The sequence below is a fragment of the Plecotus auritus genome (genome assembly GCF_963455305.1).
Source record: "Plecotus auritus genome assembly, chromosome: 2".
Classification (NCBI taxonomy): domain Eukaryota; kingdom Metazoa; phylum Chordata; class Mammalia; order Chiroptera; family Vespertilionidae; genus Plecotus; species Plecotus auritus.
Window position 1 is genome coordinate 173,999,605 of NC_137771.1, and position 16,143 is coordinate 174,015,747.

General features: G+C 40.9%; 1 protein-coding gene and 1 pseudogene across 3 annotated transcripts in view; one reads left to right on the forward strand and one right to left on the reverse strand.

The window, feature by feature from the left end:
* SENP5 (SUMO specific peptidase 5) overlaps nt 1-16,143 on the forward strand; it is a 52,656-nt gene that overhangs the window by 25,236 nt on the left and 11,277 nt on the right. For both annotated transcript variants that reach the window (XM_080658333.1, XM_080658334.1), the window contains exons 3-6: nt 3,114-3,219; nt 3,363-3,501; nt 3,764-3,811; nt 5,906-5,983. In XM_080658333.1, coding sequence (XP_080514459.1) covers nt 3,114-3,219; nt 3,363-3,501; nt 3,764-3,811; nt 5,906-5,983 — 371 coding nt within the window. The remainder of the gene's footprint in view (nt 1-3,113; nt 3,220-3,362; nt 3,502-3,763; nt 3,812-5,905; nt 5,984-16,143) is intronic.
* Nucleotides 9,827-10,588, reverse strand: LOC308241386 (nucleophosmin-like; annotated as a pseudogene). The gene is made up of 2 exons: nt 10,495-10,588; nt 9,827-10,288 (listed from the first exon to the last, which is right to left on the reverse strand). The product of its transcript is annotated as a nucleophosmin-like (transcript).

Below are 16,143 nucleotides of genomic sequence, written 5' to 3' on the forward strand. Positions count from 1 at the left end.
GTGAGACATTGTCATCTAAGATTCTCCTTGAAGATTCAGGTAGGGCCTTCCTGTGCATTAGGAATCCATATTTATCATCTGAAAGTGAAAACAAAAGTACAAATAAGAGGGAAAAAATATAACAATATCTCCCAAAATACTACCATCCAGAAATAACTGTTAACAAGGACACCTCTTTGCATGGTACTCATTTGGCATTGGAGTCCATATGCCCTAGATAGATGAGCCTGCTTTCTTATTTGAGAAGTTTCAATTAAGGTTGCTGGGCCTAAAATGTAATCTTTTGTTATTAGGAGAATTATTTTTATACTAGAGGCCCAGTGCCTCAGCCTGGCCTGTGCCCTCTTGCAGTCCGGGACTCTCGCAGTCCGCGACCCCTTGCTCCTTACTGAGAGGCTCCTGCCACTACTGCTGGGCTTGCCAGCGGAGCCCAGCTTCTGGCTGAGTGGCTCTCCCCCTGTGGAAGCGCACTGACCACCAGGGGGCAGTTGCTGTGTTGAGCATCTGCCCCTGGTCAGTGCGCCATCATAATGATGGGTCGTCTGACATTTGGTCCATTTGCATATTACGCTTTTATTATATAGGATAAAATGTCTTCCTTAAATGCAATTTCCCAGATGTTGGGATTCTTTATCTTCTGTTTGGACCCATTCTCCCTTGTATATACAAAGCTATGGTTAGATAACTCTAAGATATGACACAGTAAATGTTGTAGGTAAATATATGCTCTATTCCTTCTTAGAAGCCATTCTTAGAAGCCCCAAATCTCTAACTCCTACTTAATCTGGATCATGGGACCTCCTTTTTTTCTCTTCTGTATGCCTAAAGCCTAGATCAGGACCAGGCATAAGCAACTCTTTGCTGTTTACTATACCTTGACCTTTGCTCTTGTCTTAAGCCTTTCCAATTGGGAGCCACTCCGATGAGAGACTAACAGGAAGAAAAATGGGTTTTTCACATCCTTTTTTGCCCCTCTCCTATACAAAACACTCCATTCCCAAAACAGTCACTCTGTTGTAGTCCTTCCTGTTCATTTTGTGTCAATGTGTAGCAGAGGCCATTCTTAAAGTTAGAAAGGACTTTCTAACTTATTTTACTTGAGTAAAATAAATGTCTATTGTCCTTATTTTTCCCATGTTAACCTAGTAGACTTAACTGTCAGACTGATGGTTGGCAAGGCTGTTGCTCTCCCCATTCAGCATCAGTGAATAGCACAAGTCACGTCTGCACTTTTGTGAGCCTCTCAGCCTTTCCTCAGCTTCTTTGTATTTACTTAGAATATGTCCTGGTTTTATTTCCTAGGGCCTTTTTAGGTATATTCAGTGGGTCATTTTGGAAGCTATTAAAATGCATATACATATTACCTAAATTGACCTGAAGACTATTCTATATTCTGGCCAAGAAGTCATCTTTAATTTTGTTTCCCTTTTTAAAATATGCTACCTGAAGCTTACCTCATAGTGTTATTCAGAGTATAATAACGCTATCAAATTATATATTTAAAATGCCTTCGAATTTGTCCCTTTCTTTGAGATGAGAAATTACACACCTTTACCAAATGATACTTTGACAGCAGTCTCAGCAGTTCATTCCCTCTAATTGTGATTTAAATATATGTATTATATTTATATTTATGTTATATTTTTATGTTATGTTATATATATATGTTTTTATTGATTTTTAGAGAAGGGGGAGAGAGACAGAAACATCGATCAGCTGTCTCCTGCTTGCCCCCTATTGGGGATCGAGCCTGAAACCCAGGCATGTGCCTTGACCAGGAATTGAACCAAGGACCTCTGGGTGCATGGAACAATGTTCAACCAACTGAGCCACACTGCCAGGGCTCTAATTGTGATTTTTTAAAAATAATTCTTTCAGTTACCAAATGTGATAGACATATTTAATCAGGTAATTAAACCCTTTACTAGTATATTTCACTCTTTCAGAGATAGGATTCTACTGCAAGATTAAACTACTGAAAGATGTCTGTCTTTGGTTTTAGCTAGCCATTTCCTCTCTAACAGTGCATTGCTAGCTTAGAAATCCAATGTGAAATGTCTTAGAACATTTCTCTATGTGGTGAGGGCGTGATTCCTTTTATTTTTTTCACAAAACATAACTTTTAAAAGATTTTGTTGCCCTGGCTGGTTTGGCTCAGTGGATAGAGCATCAGCCTGTGGACCAAAGGGTCCCAGGTTCAATTCTGGTCAAGAGCACGTACCTTGGTTGCAGGCTCTTGCCTGGCCCAGGCCCTGGTCAGGGCTCGTGCGGGAGGCAACCAACTGATGTGATTTTCTCACATCGATGTTTCTGTCTGTCTTTCCCTCTCTTTCATGTTCCCTAAAAATCAATGGAAAAATATTGTCAGGTGAGGATTAACAAAAAAACAATCTCTTCTGCCAACATCAACCTATGAATCAGGAGGTCACTGTTCTATTACCAGTCCAGGCACATGCCTCGAGTTGCAGTAGGAGGCATGCAGGTGGAAGCCGATCAATGATTCTCTCTCATCATTGATGTTTCTCTCTCTCTCTCTCTCTCTCTCTCTCTCTCTCTCTCTCTCTGAAATCAATAAAAATATATTTTTTAAAGATTTTGTTGTTAATCCTCACCCGAGGGGCGGTGGGAGAGAGACATCTAGGTGAGAGAGATACATTGATTGCTTGCCTCCTGCACTTACCTGCAACCCAGGTATGTGCCCTTGACCAGGAATTGAACCCTCAACCCTTTGGTGCATGGGCCGATGCTCTAACCCAGTGGTCGGCAAACTGGCTCGTGAGCCACATGCGGCTCTTTGGCCCCTTGAGTGTGGTTCTTCCACAAAATACCACGTGCGGGCACACACATACAGTGCGACTGAAACTTCGTGGCCCATGCGCAGAAGTCGGTTTTCAGTTCTCAAAAGAAATTTCAATCGTTGTATTGTTGATATTTGGCTCTGTTGACTAATGAGTTTGCCGACCACTGCTCTAACCAATAAGACACACCAGCCAGGGCAAAGATTTTTTAATAGTATGACATATGTAGTACTATAGGTTAAATATAGGTTAAGTATTGGGAGACTGCTGAAAATGGTTTTTTCACCTTAATCTTTCTTTCTTTCTTTATTTAAGGATTCCTAGATGAGGTTATGAAGAAGTATGGCAGTTTGGTTCCACTCAGTGAAAAAGATGTCCTTGGAAGATTAAAAGATGTCTTTAATGAAGACTTTTCCAATAGGTTTGTCAATGATGCTTAAGTTAAGCCCTTGACAATAAAATTTAGCATATATAACTTTTTCTTGATTAAAAAAAAGATACTTAGTAATAAATTGAGTAGAACTCATGTTTTTAATCTTCTATTTCAAAATCTTTCTGTTTCAGAAAACCATTTATCAATAGGGAAATAACAAACTATCGGGCCAGACATCAAAAATGCAACTTCCGTGTCTTCTACAATAAGCACATGCTGGATATGGATGATCTGGCGACACTGGATGGTCAGAATTGGCTGAATGACCAGGTTAGTGTATTGTAGGTTCTCATCATGGAAAAGTTGCAGAGGATGTTGGACAACAAAATATAATTAATAACTCCTGGGTTGGCCTCACAGTTATCTTTTGGAATCAAGAATTCTTTATTCCTTATTGAAGTGACTCATTCTCTAACCCCACTATCCGAAAGGTTTGATTACTGTTAGCAGTATCAATGTGTTATTCATTCTGAGCGGGATGTTCTAAATTGTATAGGGTCATTAAGCTGCTTTTATGTTGGCTTCTTTATAGGTCATTAATATGTATGGTGAGCTGATAATGGATGCAGTCCCAGACAAAGTAAGTGAAAACTTACTCTTCTTTAGGAGCAAGAGTCCTTGTATATTAAAAAGAAGTGTTGTTGTTTTTTTTAAAAAAAACAGGCACTTTATATAATTATTTGATATTGCTTGGATTTTTTAAAAAGGATTAATTTTGTCTTGATCAGATGCTAGGTTTGGGCTTATGTTCTACAAAATCACTTCTGCATAAGAAAGTCACGATGCTGGTGTTTTCCTGCTTATTTGTTTCAAAGTAGATATGGTTGTTGATATCTTTTTTTTAATCCTCACCACAGGATATTTTTCCATTGATTTTTAGGGTTAAGTAGAAGAGAGAGGGAAAGACAGAGAGAAATATTGATGTGAGAGAAACACAACGATTGGTTGCCTCCTGCACGAGCCCCGACCAGGGCCCAGGCCAGGGAGGAGCCTGCAACCAAGGTAAATTCCCTTGATTGGAATCAAACCTAAGACCTTCAGTACACAGGCCGATGCTCTATCCACTGAGCCAAACCAGCTAGGGCTGGTTGTTGATATCTTTTTTTTTTTAAATATATTTTATTGATTTTTTACAGAGAGGAAGGGAGAGAGATAGACAGAAACATCGATGAGAGAGAAACATCGATCAGCTGCCTCTTGCACACCCTTCACCGGGGATGTGCCCGCAACCAAGGTACATGCCCTTGACCGGAATCGAACCTGGGACCCTTCAGTCCGCAGGCTGATGCTCTATCCACTGAGCCAAACCGGTTAGGGCTGGTTCTTGATATCTAGAGAAGGCTTTTTCTTAGTGGAAGATGCACAAAAGGGACTATTTGCTTTAAGCTTTTAAATTGAACTTAGTTTTACTATCTTTGAAAAAGTGGTAAAGTAGTATTTAGCTTCACTTTATTTTGGATTAATCTTTGATACTCAGTTCAAATACAAACTAAATTATAAAATTCCCTTAAGAGCTTAGTTACATATTAAAACTATTCTTAAAATGTAATATATTAATTTTTGAGTACTCAAATTGCTTAGTGAGCAGCCTTTGATTTCAACAAGCAAAACTTTTCGAAGTACTTTATAAACTTTTCTAAGTCTAATAGTTTAAACAGGTAATGTAATGAATCTCAGATTCCAACACTATTTATGAATATAGACAAAATGTCATAACTTTCCACTTAAAATCACAGATATGTTATGTCATGAGGCTAATCTGTCAGATTGCATTCCAGATTCTGATGCATACAAAGTTTGAGACTCACAGCTCTAGAAATAGCTACTGTAAGCTCTTTTAAAAACCTATATCTTAAGCTACATGGTTCTCAAAATAAATGTGCATCAGAATCCTCTGAATGGTTTATAAAACCGGATTGCTGAGCCTCAACCTCAAAGTTTGTGCTTCAGTAGGTCTAGGGTAGAGTCTTAGGATTCCATTTTGGCAAGTTCCCAGGTGATGCTGATAATGCTTGTGTTCTGGTGACCACATCCTGAGAACCTCAACAGGAAGAGAACAGTTTTATCATTTCAAGTGAGTCAAAGTTACTGAGGAAACACTTAAGACCACAATTGTTTACTATCTCAGGTGGGCTGATACTAATTTAGAAGCCAGAACTTTGAAGCCATTGATGCAGGACATGATACTCCATATGACTAGAATAATTCTTTCAGTGCTAGAAATGATTACGCTATGGCCTTTTTATAGTTGTTATGACAAGAATTTCCAAATTCACATTCTTCATATGAGGTTAGTTTTGTAATCCACACCCTTTAGTTCAAGGTAATTATTACCTCATTCTTTCATAGCCTCTGTCAACTTTATCACCTGATTTGGAGAAATCTGTCAGGTTGCTTATCTACTTGATTGGATTCAGGTAATCTACTTACTGTCCATTCCAGTTCTAACTATAGACCACAGCTGTAAGCTCATTCTAATGAAAATTTGGAATAGAATCTTCTGAGAACCATGCAATGTATTTTTTTATATTTTAGTTATTTTAAAGAAAAAACTTCCCCTCACCTTTTTGTTTATCTTACATTCAAGGATTTTAAAATTTCCTTTTTTTTTTTTTAGTTAAACCTGGGCACAGTCTAATATAATCTGGATGCTTGTATTTGATGTCTCTTCTAGGTTCACTTCTTCAACAGCTTTTTTCATAGACAGCTGGTAACCAAAGGATATAATGGAGTAAAAAGATGGACTAAAAAGGTATTCTCTTTATTCTAAATTTGAAATGCAGATGATAATCCACTTTGAGTGGACGTATACGAACTTTATTACCAATTTGATGTTAATTAGAAACAGACTTTTTTTTTTAATGGATTTTTTACAGAGAGGAAGGGAGAGGGAGAGAGAGTTAGAAACATCGATGAGAAAGAAACGTCAACCAGCTGCCTCCTGCACACCCCCCACTGGGGATGTGCCCGCAACCAAGGAACATGCCCTTGACCGGAATTGAACCTGGGACCCTTGAGTCCGCAGGCCAACGCTCCATCCACTGGGCCAAACTGGTTATGGCCTTCTTCCTCTTCTTAAAGAGTACCTTTCAGCATTTCATATAATACTGGTTTGGTGGTGATGAACTCCTTTAGCTTTTTCTTATCTGTGAAGCTCTTTATCTGCCCTTCAATTCTGCATGATAGCTTTGCTGGGTAGAGTAATCTTGGTTGTAGGTTCTTGCTATTCATCACTTTGAATATTTCTTGCCATTCCCTTCTGGCCTGCATAGTTTCTGTTGAGAAATCAGCTGACAATCGTATGGGTGCTCCCTTGTAGGTAACTAACTGTTTTTCTCTTGCTGCTTTTAATATTCTCTCTTTGTCTTTTGCTCTTGGCATTTTAATTATGATGTGTCTTTGTGTGGTCCTCTTTGGATTCCTTTTGTTTGGGGTTCTGTGTGCTTCCTGGACTTGTAAGTCTATTTCTTTCACCAGGTGGGGGAAGTTTTCTGTCATTATTTCTTCCAATAGGTTTTCAGTATCTTGCTCTCTCTCTTCTTCCAGCACCCCCATAATTCTGATGTTTGTACGCTTGAAGTTTTCCCAGAGGCTCCTTACACTATCTTCAAATTTTTGGATTCTTTTTTCTTTTTGCTTTTCTGGTTGAGTGTCTTTTGCTTCTTTGTATTTCAAATCTTTGACTTGATTCTTGTGGTCCTCTAGTCTGCTGTTAAGTCTCTGTATAATATTTTTTATTTCAGTCAGTGTATGTTTAATTTCCAGTTGGTCCTTTTTCATATCCTCAAGGGTCTCGCTAAATTTATCGGCATTTTCTAGGAAGTTCTTGAAAAACCTTATAACCGTGGTTTTGAACTCTATATCCAGTTGTTTGCTTTCCTCCATTTCTTTCGTTTGTGATCTATTTCTTTGTCTCCGCATTTTCACTGCTTCCCTGAGTTGGTAGAGTAGCTTTGTGTGCTAGGTGTCCTATATGGCCCAGTGGCTCAGCCTCCCCAGTACCTGAGGTGGACACTCTTGGTGCACCCCTTTGTGGACTGTGTGTACAGCCTTGTTGTAGTTAAGTCTTGATTGTTGTTAGTATCACTGGGAGGAATTGACCTCCAGGCCAATTGGCTGTGAGGATCAGCTGTGTCTATGCCAGGAGAACTTCTGTGCTGGAGACAGCCTTATGAGACAAGACTTGCAAAATTGCAAAAGCCTCTGTGCTCAGCTTGGATGGGGCGGAGTCTCAGGGCTGAGCAGACAGCCTTGGCTTCCCATCAGCCCTGCCCTATGAGGCCCCTGGGTCTCAGTGTCCCTCAGTAATCGCTGCAAGCACCTCTGAGAGAAAGCCGCCCTTGAGTTTCGCCCGCTGCCAGACAGTCCAGTTTCTCCCCCAACGAATCTGGATTCCCAGATTCTTGCTCGGAACTGGAGTTCAGCACAGTCGGTAGCTTCCTCCTCCCTCTAGAGAAAGCCAGCGGCACACTCAGCAGTCAGTCCTCTCTGCGCGCACTTGCACGTGTGCACCTCCAGACCTCTGCCTTTTGCGGCTCTCCTAAGTTTCCATGCACTCCTCTCTTTTCCCGACAGTCCAGACTCCCCCCATATGAGTCTGGGACCCCAGGGTCTCGCCCGTGCAGTCGGAACTGGGGTTCAGTGCAGTTGGAACTGGTGTTCAGTGCAGTCGGGAGCTTCTGTCTCTCTCCCGCTAGAGAAAGCTAGCCAGGCACTTAGCCGCCCGTCCTCTCCGTGCACGTGTCTCCTTACCTCAGCCTTTTGCAGCTCCTCTGAGTCTCCGTGTGCCCCTCTCTTTCCTTCTAGTTGTAGAATTTCCACTCAGCCAGCTTCCTGTGGTTCTGGATGATGTCCATTCTGTCTTTTAGCTGTAGTTTTGAAATTGTTGTGCGATGCAGCAGTTTAGGTGTTCACCTATGTCGCCATCTTGGTTTCTCTTGCAATTTGTACTTCTTAATCCCCTTCACCTTTTTTGCTCATCCCTCTACCCCCACCCTCCCCGCTCTGGAAACCATCAGTTTATTCTCTGTGAGTTTGTTTAATTTTTGTTTGTTCATTTGTTTTATTTTTTAAAATCCCCATATAAGTGTAATCACACAGTATTTGTCATTTTCTGTCCAGCTTATTTCATTTAGTATTATACCCTCTAGGTTCATCTATGTTATCATAAATGGTAAGATTTCTTTTTCTTTTTTGTGGCTGAATAACATTCCAGTGTGTGTATATGTGTGTGTGTTTCACATCTTTATTGATGGCCACCTAGGTTGCTTCCATATTTTGCCTATTATAAGTAATGCAGCAGTGAACATAGGTGTCTTTTTGAATTAGTGTTTTCAGTTTCTTTAGATCAATTGCCATAAGTGGAATTGTTGGGTCACATGGTGGTTCTATTTTTAAATGTTTGCAGTATCTCCATACTATTTTCTATAGTGGCTGTACCAGATTTCAATCCCCCTAACAGTGCACTAGGGTTCCCTTTTAACTAGGGTTCCCTTGACATGCTCATCAACATTTAGTCTTTTCTTTTTTACTTTATTAAAACACTGAGGTTAGCCCTAGCTGGTTTGGCTTAGGGGATAGAGCATCAGCCTGCAGACTGAAGAGTCCCGGTTCAATTCTGGTCAAGGGCACATGCCTGGGTTGCTGGCTTGATCCCCAGTAGGGGGTGTGCAGGAGGCAGCCGATCAATGATTCTCTCTCATCATTGATGTTTCTATCTCTCTCCCTCTCCCTTCCTCTCTGAAATCAATAAAAAAATATTTTTAAAAACATAAAATACTGAGTTTATTTCATGTGTATATTTTTGTCTCCCCACCATTTCCATTTGTCTTACCTTCACTGCTACTATGTCCTATTAGTAACATTTCATACATAGTTAGAACCAAGCAAAGGGTGGAGTTTCACTTTAAAATGAATCAGGCAGTTTGAACAATACATTCTTGGCAATGGAACCTGGACAACATTTATCAGACAGCGTAGGGAAAGTTCTCACTCTGCATTATGAAAAGGACAGCCAGATACCAACTGTTACAGAAATAAAATAAGATGGAAAATTTTAACAAACTGTTTAAACTATTCTCATAATGAAACTTCCTCCACTGCCAGAGACCTTGACTAGACTCCTGGTTAGTCATCTGGAAGCAATTCACATCCCTGATGCACTTGGCTTCCACTTTGGGAAGAGAACCATCTTTTTCTATTTGCTCGTATTTTTACTTTAATATCATCTACAGAACTCAGTCTTTTTAGTGTTTTAGGATTTTTTCCTTTTTTTTTTTTTTAAGGATTCTTGACCTTTTGATCTTGGTGTTGATGGTTTTATTTTTTTAATATATTTTATTGATATTTTACAGAGAGGAAGGGAGAGGGATAGAGAGCTAGAAACATCGATGAGAGAGAAACATCGATCAGCTGCCTCCTGCACACCTCCCACTGGGGATGTGCCCGCAACCAAGGTACATGCCCTTGACTGGACTCGAACCCAGGACCCTTCAGTCCGCAGGCCGACGCTCTATCCACTGAGCCAAACCGGTTTCGGCAGGTGTTGATGGTTTTAAGTCTTTTTCATTATGGTTTGATTTTTGGCTGGAGTATCTCATATAGATTTCTTTACTGGAGTTTTTTCTTCAGCTTCCTCGTCCTCAAAATCCTCCTCCTCCTCTTAGTCATCCTCATCATCTTCAGCAACAGCAACTTTTACCTTTTTTCTGTGGAACCTTGCTACCACTTCCAGGGGCAGAACACTTAGCAGACATACTTAGGAGTTACATTTCCTCCTCTCATCTTCTGACTATGCTTCTTCCTCCACAGATACTAAGTGCTCTCCACTAATATCCATAGGCCCTGAACCACACTTCAACTATAAAACAACAGGTGGCATTATTTCAAAGCCACAGACATTTTCAAAGTTGCCAGTGTTACTTTAATTGGACTGCCTTCATAATTCATTCTCTGCTTCAACAATGTGCAATTCATCCTTTGCACCAGCCCCTAAACTGACTGTTCTTAAAGATAATCGTTGCTCATTTTTATCATTCTCCATCTTGAAATGATAATCTTTGTTGGTGTTTTTTAAGTTTTATTTTAAAAATTGACTTGAGAGAGAGAGGAAGGGAGAGAGAAACATCGATGAGTTGCCTCCCATATGCACCCTGACCAGAGATTGTACCCACAACCTGGGTATGTGCCCTACCAGGAATGAACTGGCAACCGTTCAGTGCACAAGACAACACTCAACCAACTGAGCCACACCAGCCAGGGCACTTTGTCGGTCTTTAGTTAAAAACTGAAAAGATAGTCCTGGGGCCTCAGGTGGCTTATGGCCATGTCCATTGAATCCTCCATGGGGTGGTGGCATGCAATTAGGTGGGAGAAAAGGCAGATGGACAGATAGAAGTAACTACTTTTCTGCAGAATGGATGTGCAGGACAGAATTGCACCAGGGAAAAGCAACACACACACTGTTGTTGTTTTTTATAATAGTCATTCTAACAGGTAAGGTGTTATTTCATGGTTTTGATTTGGGTTTCCCTGTAGAGTGATGTGGAGCATCTTTCCATATGTCTGTTGGCCATCTGTATATCATCTTTGGAGAACTGTCTTTTCAGGTCCTCTGCCCATTTTAAATTGGAGTATTTGTGTTTTTTTATGTTAAATTTTATGAGTTTTTTATATATTTTGGATATTAATCCCTTATTAGACATATCATTTGAAAATTATCTTCTCCCATTCAGTAGGTTGCCTTTTGGTTTTGTTGGTTTCTTTTGCTCTGTCAAACCTTTTTAGTTTAATGTAGTCCCATTAGTTTATTTTTGCTGCTATTGTTTGCCTAAGGAGACATATCCAAAAAAAATATTGCTAAGACTATATCCAAAAAAATATTGCTAAGACTGATGCCAAAGAGTTTATTGCTTATGCTTTTTCCTAGGAGTTTTATAGTTTCAGGTCCTACATGTAAGTCTTTAATCTATTTTGAGTTTATTTTTACATATATAGTGTAAAAAAGTGGTCTAGTTTTCAGTTTTGCAAGTATCTATTCAGTTCTCCAAAATCATTTATTGAAGAGACTGTCATTTCCCCATAGTATATTCTCCTTTGTTATAGATTAATTGGCCATATAGGTGTGAATTTATTTCTGGGCTCTCTGTTATATTCCATTGACCTAAGTATCTGTTTTTGTGCCAGTACATACTATTTTGATTATTGTAACTTTGTAGTATAGTTGAAATCAAGGAGCATGATACCTCTAATTTTTTTTTTCTTTCTCGAGATTTCTTTGGCTATTCAGGGTCTTTGTGATATAAAATTTAATATTATTTGTTCTAGTTCTATGAAAAATGCATTGGTATTTTTAAAATATATTGATATCAGAGAGGAAGGGAGAGAGAGAGAAATAGAACCATCAGCGATGAGAGAGATTCATCTATCGGCTGCCTCCTGTATGCCCCCACTAGGGATTGAGCCCACAACCCAGGCATATGCCCTGACTGGGAATTGAACCCTGACCTCCTGATTCATAGGTCGATGCTCAACCACTGAGCCACACCAACCAGGCAATTTATTTATTTTTTAAAGAACCAGCTCTTAGTTTCATTAATCTTTCTACTGTTTTTTAAGTCTCTTATTTATTTCCACTCTGGTCTTTATTATTTCCTTTCTCCCACTTTGTCTTAATTTGCTCTTGTTTTTCTAGGTCCTTCAGATGTAAGGTTAGATTGTTTGAGATTTTTCTTTTTTTTTTTTTTTTAATATATTTTATTGATTTTTTTATAGAGAGGAAGGAAGAGGGATAGATAGTCAGAAACATCGATGAGAGAGAAACATCGATCAGTTGCCTCTTGCACACCTCCTACTGGGGATGTGCCCGCAACCAAGTTACATGCCCTTGACCGGAATCGAACCTGGGACCTTTCAGTCTGCAGGCTGACGCTCTATCCACTGAGCCAAACCGGCTTTGGCAGAGATTTTTCTTGTTTCTTGAGGTAGGCCTGTATCAGTATAAACTTTCTTCTTAGAACTGCCTTTGCTATATTCCATAGATTTTGGAATGTGTGTTTCCATTTTCATTTGTCTCAAGATATATTTTTAATTCCTCTTTAATTTTTTTTTTTTACTCATGGATGGTTTAATGGCATTTTAAAAAATATTTTTTTATTGATTTCAGAGAGGAAAGGAGAGGGAGAGAGAGATAGAAACACCAATGATGAGAGAGAATCATTGAAAAAAAAAAAAGAGAGAGAGAGAGAGAATCATTGATCACCTGCCTCCTGCATGCCCCCTACTGGGGACCAGCCCACAACCTGGGCATGTACCCCCACCGGGAATTGAAATGTGACCCCTGCTTCATTAGGTCGACACTCAAACACTGAGCCACCCCAGCCAGGTTAATAGCATGTTTTTTAGCCTTCAGGTGTTTATGTGTTTTTTCCAGTTTTTGTCTTATAATTGTTTTCTAGATCCATAGCATTATGGTAGAAAACAGTGCTTGATATGATTTCAGTCTTAAATTTATTGAGACTTTTTGTGGACTAACATATGATCTATCCTGGAGAGTGTTCCATGTGCACTTGAAAAGAATGTGTATTCTGTTGTTTTTAGATGTAATGTTTTGTATATATTTATTAATTCCATGTGGTATAATGTGATATTTAAGGCCAGAGTTTCCTTGTTAGTTCTTTTTCTTTTTTTAATTATGGTTGTGTGTTGTTGTTTTTTTAGATAGAGAGGAAGGGAGAGGGCAAGAAAGAGAAACATCGATGAGGGAGAAACATGGATCAGCTGCCTCCTGCACACAACCTACTAGGGATCAAGCCCACAACCCGGGCATGTGCCCTGTCCAAGAATCAAACCAGTGACCTCTTGATACATAAGACGGTGCTCAATCTATTGAGCCACACTGGCTGGGCTCCTTGTTATTTCTATTCATTGTTGTAAGTGAGGTGTTAAAGTCCCTACCATTATTATTATATTACTGTCAATCTCTCCCTTTATTCCAGTTAATATTTGCTGTATGTATTAGGTGTTCCTGTTTGGGGTGCATTGATGTTTTCAAGTGCCATATCATCTTGTTAGATTGATCCCTTTATCATTATATAATGGCCTTCTTTGTTTAAAGTTAATTTTCTCTAATATTAGTATTGCTACTCTAGCTTTCTATTCATTTTCATTTTCATGAAATATTTTTTTCAGTCCCTTCATGATGTGTGTCTTTAGTTCTGAAGTGGGTGTTTTGTAGGCAGCGTAGATATGGTTCTTACTTCACTTTTTTTTTTTATCCTCAGCTGAGGATATATTTTTAGTGATTTTAGAGAGAGAGGGAAGGAGAAAGAGAAACATCCATGTGAGAGAGAAACATCGATTGGTTGCCTCCCATACACGCACCGATGCGGTATTTAACCCACAACCTAGGTATATGCCCTGACCTGGAATCAAATCTGCATTCTTTTGGTAAATGCGATGATGCTCCAACCAACTGAGCTACCCGGCCAGGGCCATCACTCTTTTTTTTTAATATATTTTATTGATATTTCACAGAGAGGAAGGGAGAGGGACAGAGAGCTAGAAACATCGATGAGAGAGAAACATCGATCAGCTGCCTCCCACACACCTCCCACTGGGGATATGCCCACAACCAAGGTACATGCCCTTGACCGGAATCGGACCCAGGACCCCTCAGTCCGCAAGCCGACGCTCTATCCACTGAACCAAACCGGTTTCAGCCCATCACTCTTAATTATATGTGTAAAACTGTGTGTGTGAAAATTACTATATTAGAAAAAAGAAGAAAAAGATCTGGAAAGATACACACTGAAGTTTTATCTTTTTATCTGTAATTTTCTAATTTTTATTTTTTAAATTTATTTGAGAGTGAGGCAGGAAGAGGGAGGGAGGAGGAGGAGGAGGAGGAAGGAGAGAGAGAGCGAGAGAGAGGTTGATTTTGTTTGCCTCCCACATGCGCCTCCACCATGAATGGAACCGGCAACCTGGATTTGTTCCCTGACTGAGAATGAAACCCACAATTCTTCAGTGTACGGGAATGATGCTGCAACTGAACCACCCCGGCCAGGGCTAATTCTTATGTTAAAAATTATTTCTATAATTTAAAAAGTTTGGTGTTTTTCCCCTCTTATTTTTTTATTGAGGGAAAATTGGTATATAACATTATGTAAGTTTCAGGTGTACAATATAATTTGACATCTGTATACACTACAAAATGATTGCCATCAAAAATCTAGTTACTATCCATCACCACACAATTGACCTCTTCACTCATATTGCCCACCCCAAACCCTCTTCCAGTCTAGTAATCACCAATCTGTTCTCTGTATTTCTGAGATTGGGTTTTTGTTTGGGGTTTTCTTTTAGATTCCACATATAAGTGAAATCATATGGTATTTGTCTTTCTTCATCTGATTTATTTCACTTGGCATAATACCCTCTAACTCCATTCAGGGTTGCAAAGGGCAAGATTTTATTCTTTCCTGTGGCTGAATAATATTCCAGTCTATTTATACACCACATCTTTATCTGTTCATCCATTTATGGACATTAGGTTGCTTCCATATCTTGGCTATCGTATCTAATAAAAGAGTAATATGCAAATTAACATCACTCTGTTATACCCACAAACCACGCCCACAAACCAATCAGGAGCGAGTATGCAAATTAACCCAACCAAGATGGCTGCGGCCACAGAGAGAGCAGGAGAGAGGCTTGGGTTTCCCCGGCGATGGTGGAAGCCAAGCTTTCTGCACACCCTGGCGGGCCCAGGCCTCCACTCCAGGCTACAAAGTTTCAATTATAGAAGATAAATAAATCCCAACAAAAATGGCAGCAGCCACGGAGCTGGAGAGAGCAGGAGGCTAGGGTTGCCCCCGGCGATGGAGGAAGCCAAGCTTTCCACACACCCTGGCAGGTCCAGGCCTCCACTTAAGGCTACAAAGTTTCAATTATAGAAGATAAATAAGTCCCAACAGAAATGGCTGCCTCCACTGAGCAAGCAGAAGGCTTGGCTCTGCTCCAAGCTACAAAGTTTCAATTGTAGAAGATAAATAAATCCCAGATACCAGGGCCTCCGCTTGGGTCGCTGGGGCGCGTGGCCGGCCTGCAAACCACCACAGGCCCCTCGCCCAGGCCGCCCCACGCCTCAAGGGAACCCCCACCCTGATCCGGGACACCCTTCAGGGCACACCAGCTGGCCCCCACCCATGCACCAGGCCTCTATCCTATCTAAAAAAGAGTAATATGCAGATTGACCATCACTCCAACACACAACATGGCTGCCCCCATGTGGTCAAAGATCCTGCCCCCATGTGGACATAAGATGGCCACCACACGATGGCCAGCAGGGGAGGGCAGTTGGGAGGGACCAGGCCTGCAAGGGAGGGCAGTTGTGGGCGATCAGGCCTGCAGAGGAGGGAAGTTGGGGGTGACTGGGCCTGCAGGGAAGGGCAGTTGGGGGGGACCAGGCCTGCAGGGGAGGGCAGTTGGGGGTGACCAGGCCTGCAGGGGAGGGCAGTTAGGGGCAAACAGGCTGGCAGGGGAGCAGTTAGGCATCAATCAGGCTGGCAGGGCAGTGGTTAGGGCAGCCGTGGGCAAACTACGGCCTGCGGGCCGGATCTGGCCCGTTCGGCTGTTCTATCCGGCCCGCGGAGCCGAAAGAGCGGAGGTTTCTCTTGCTCTCCCCTCCGCTCCTTTACTTTGAATTTATATTAGTTCACACAAACACTCCATCCATGCTTTTGTTCCGGCCCTCCGGTCCAGTTTAAGAACCCATTGTGGCCCTCGAGTCAAAAAGTTTGCCCACCCCTGGGTTAGGGGGTGATCAGGCTGGCAGGCAGAAGCGGTTAGGGGCAATGAGGAAGGCAGGCAGGCGAGCAGTTGGGAGCCAGCAGTCCTGGATTGTGAGAGGGA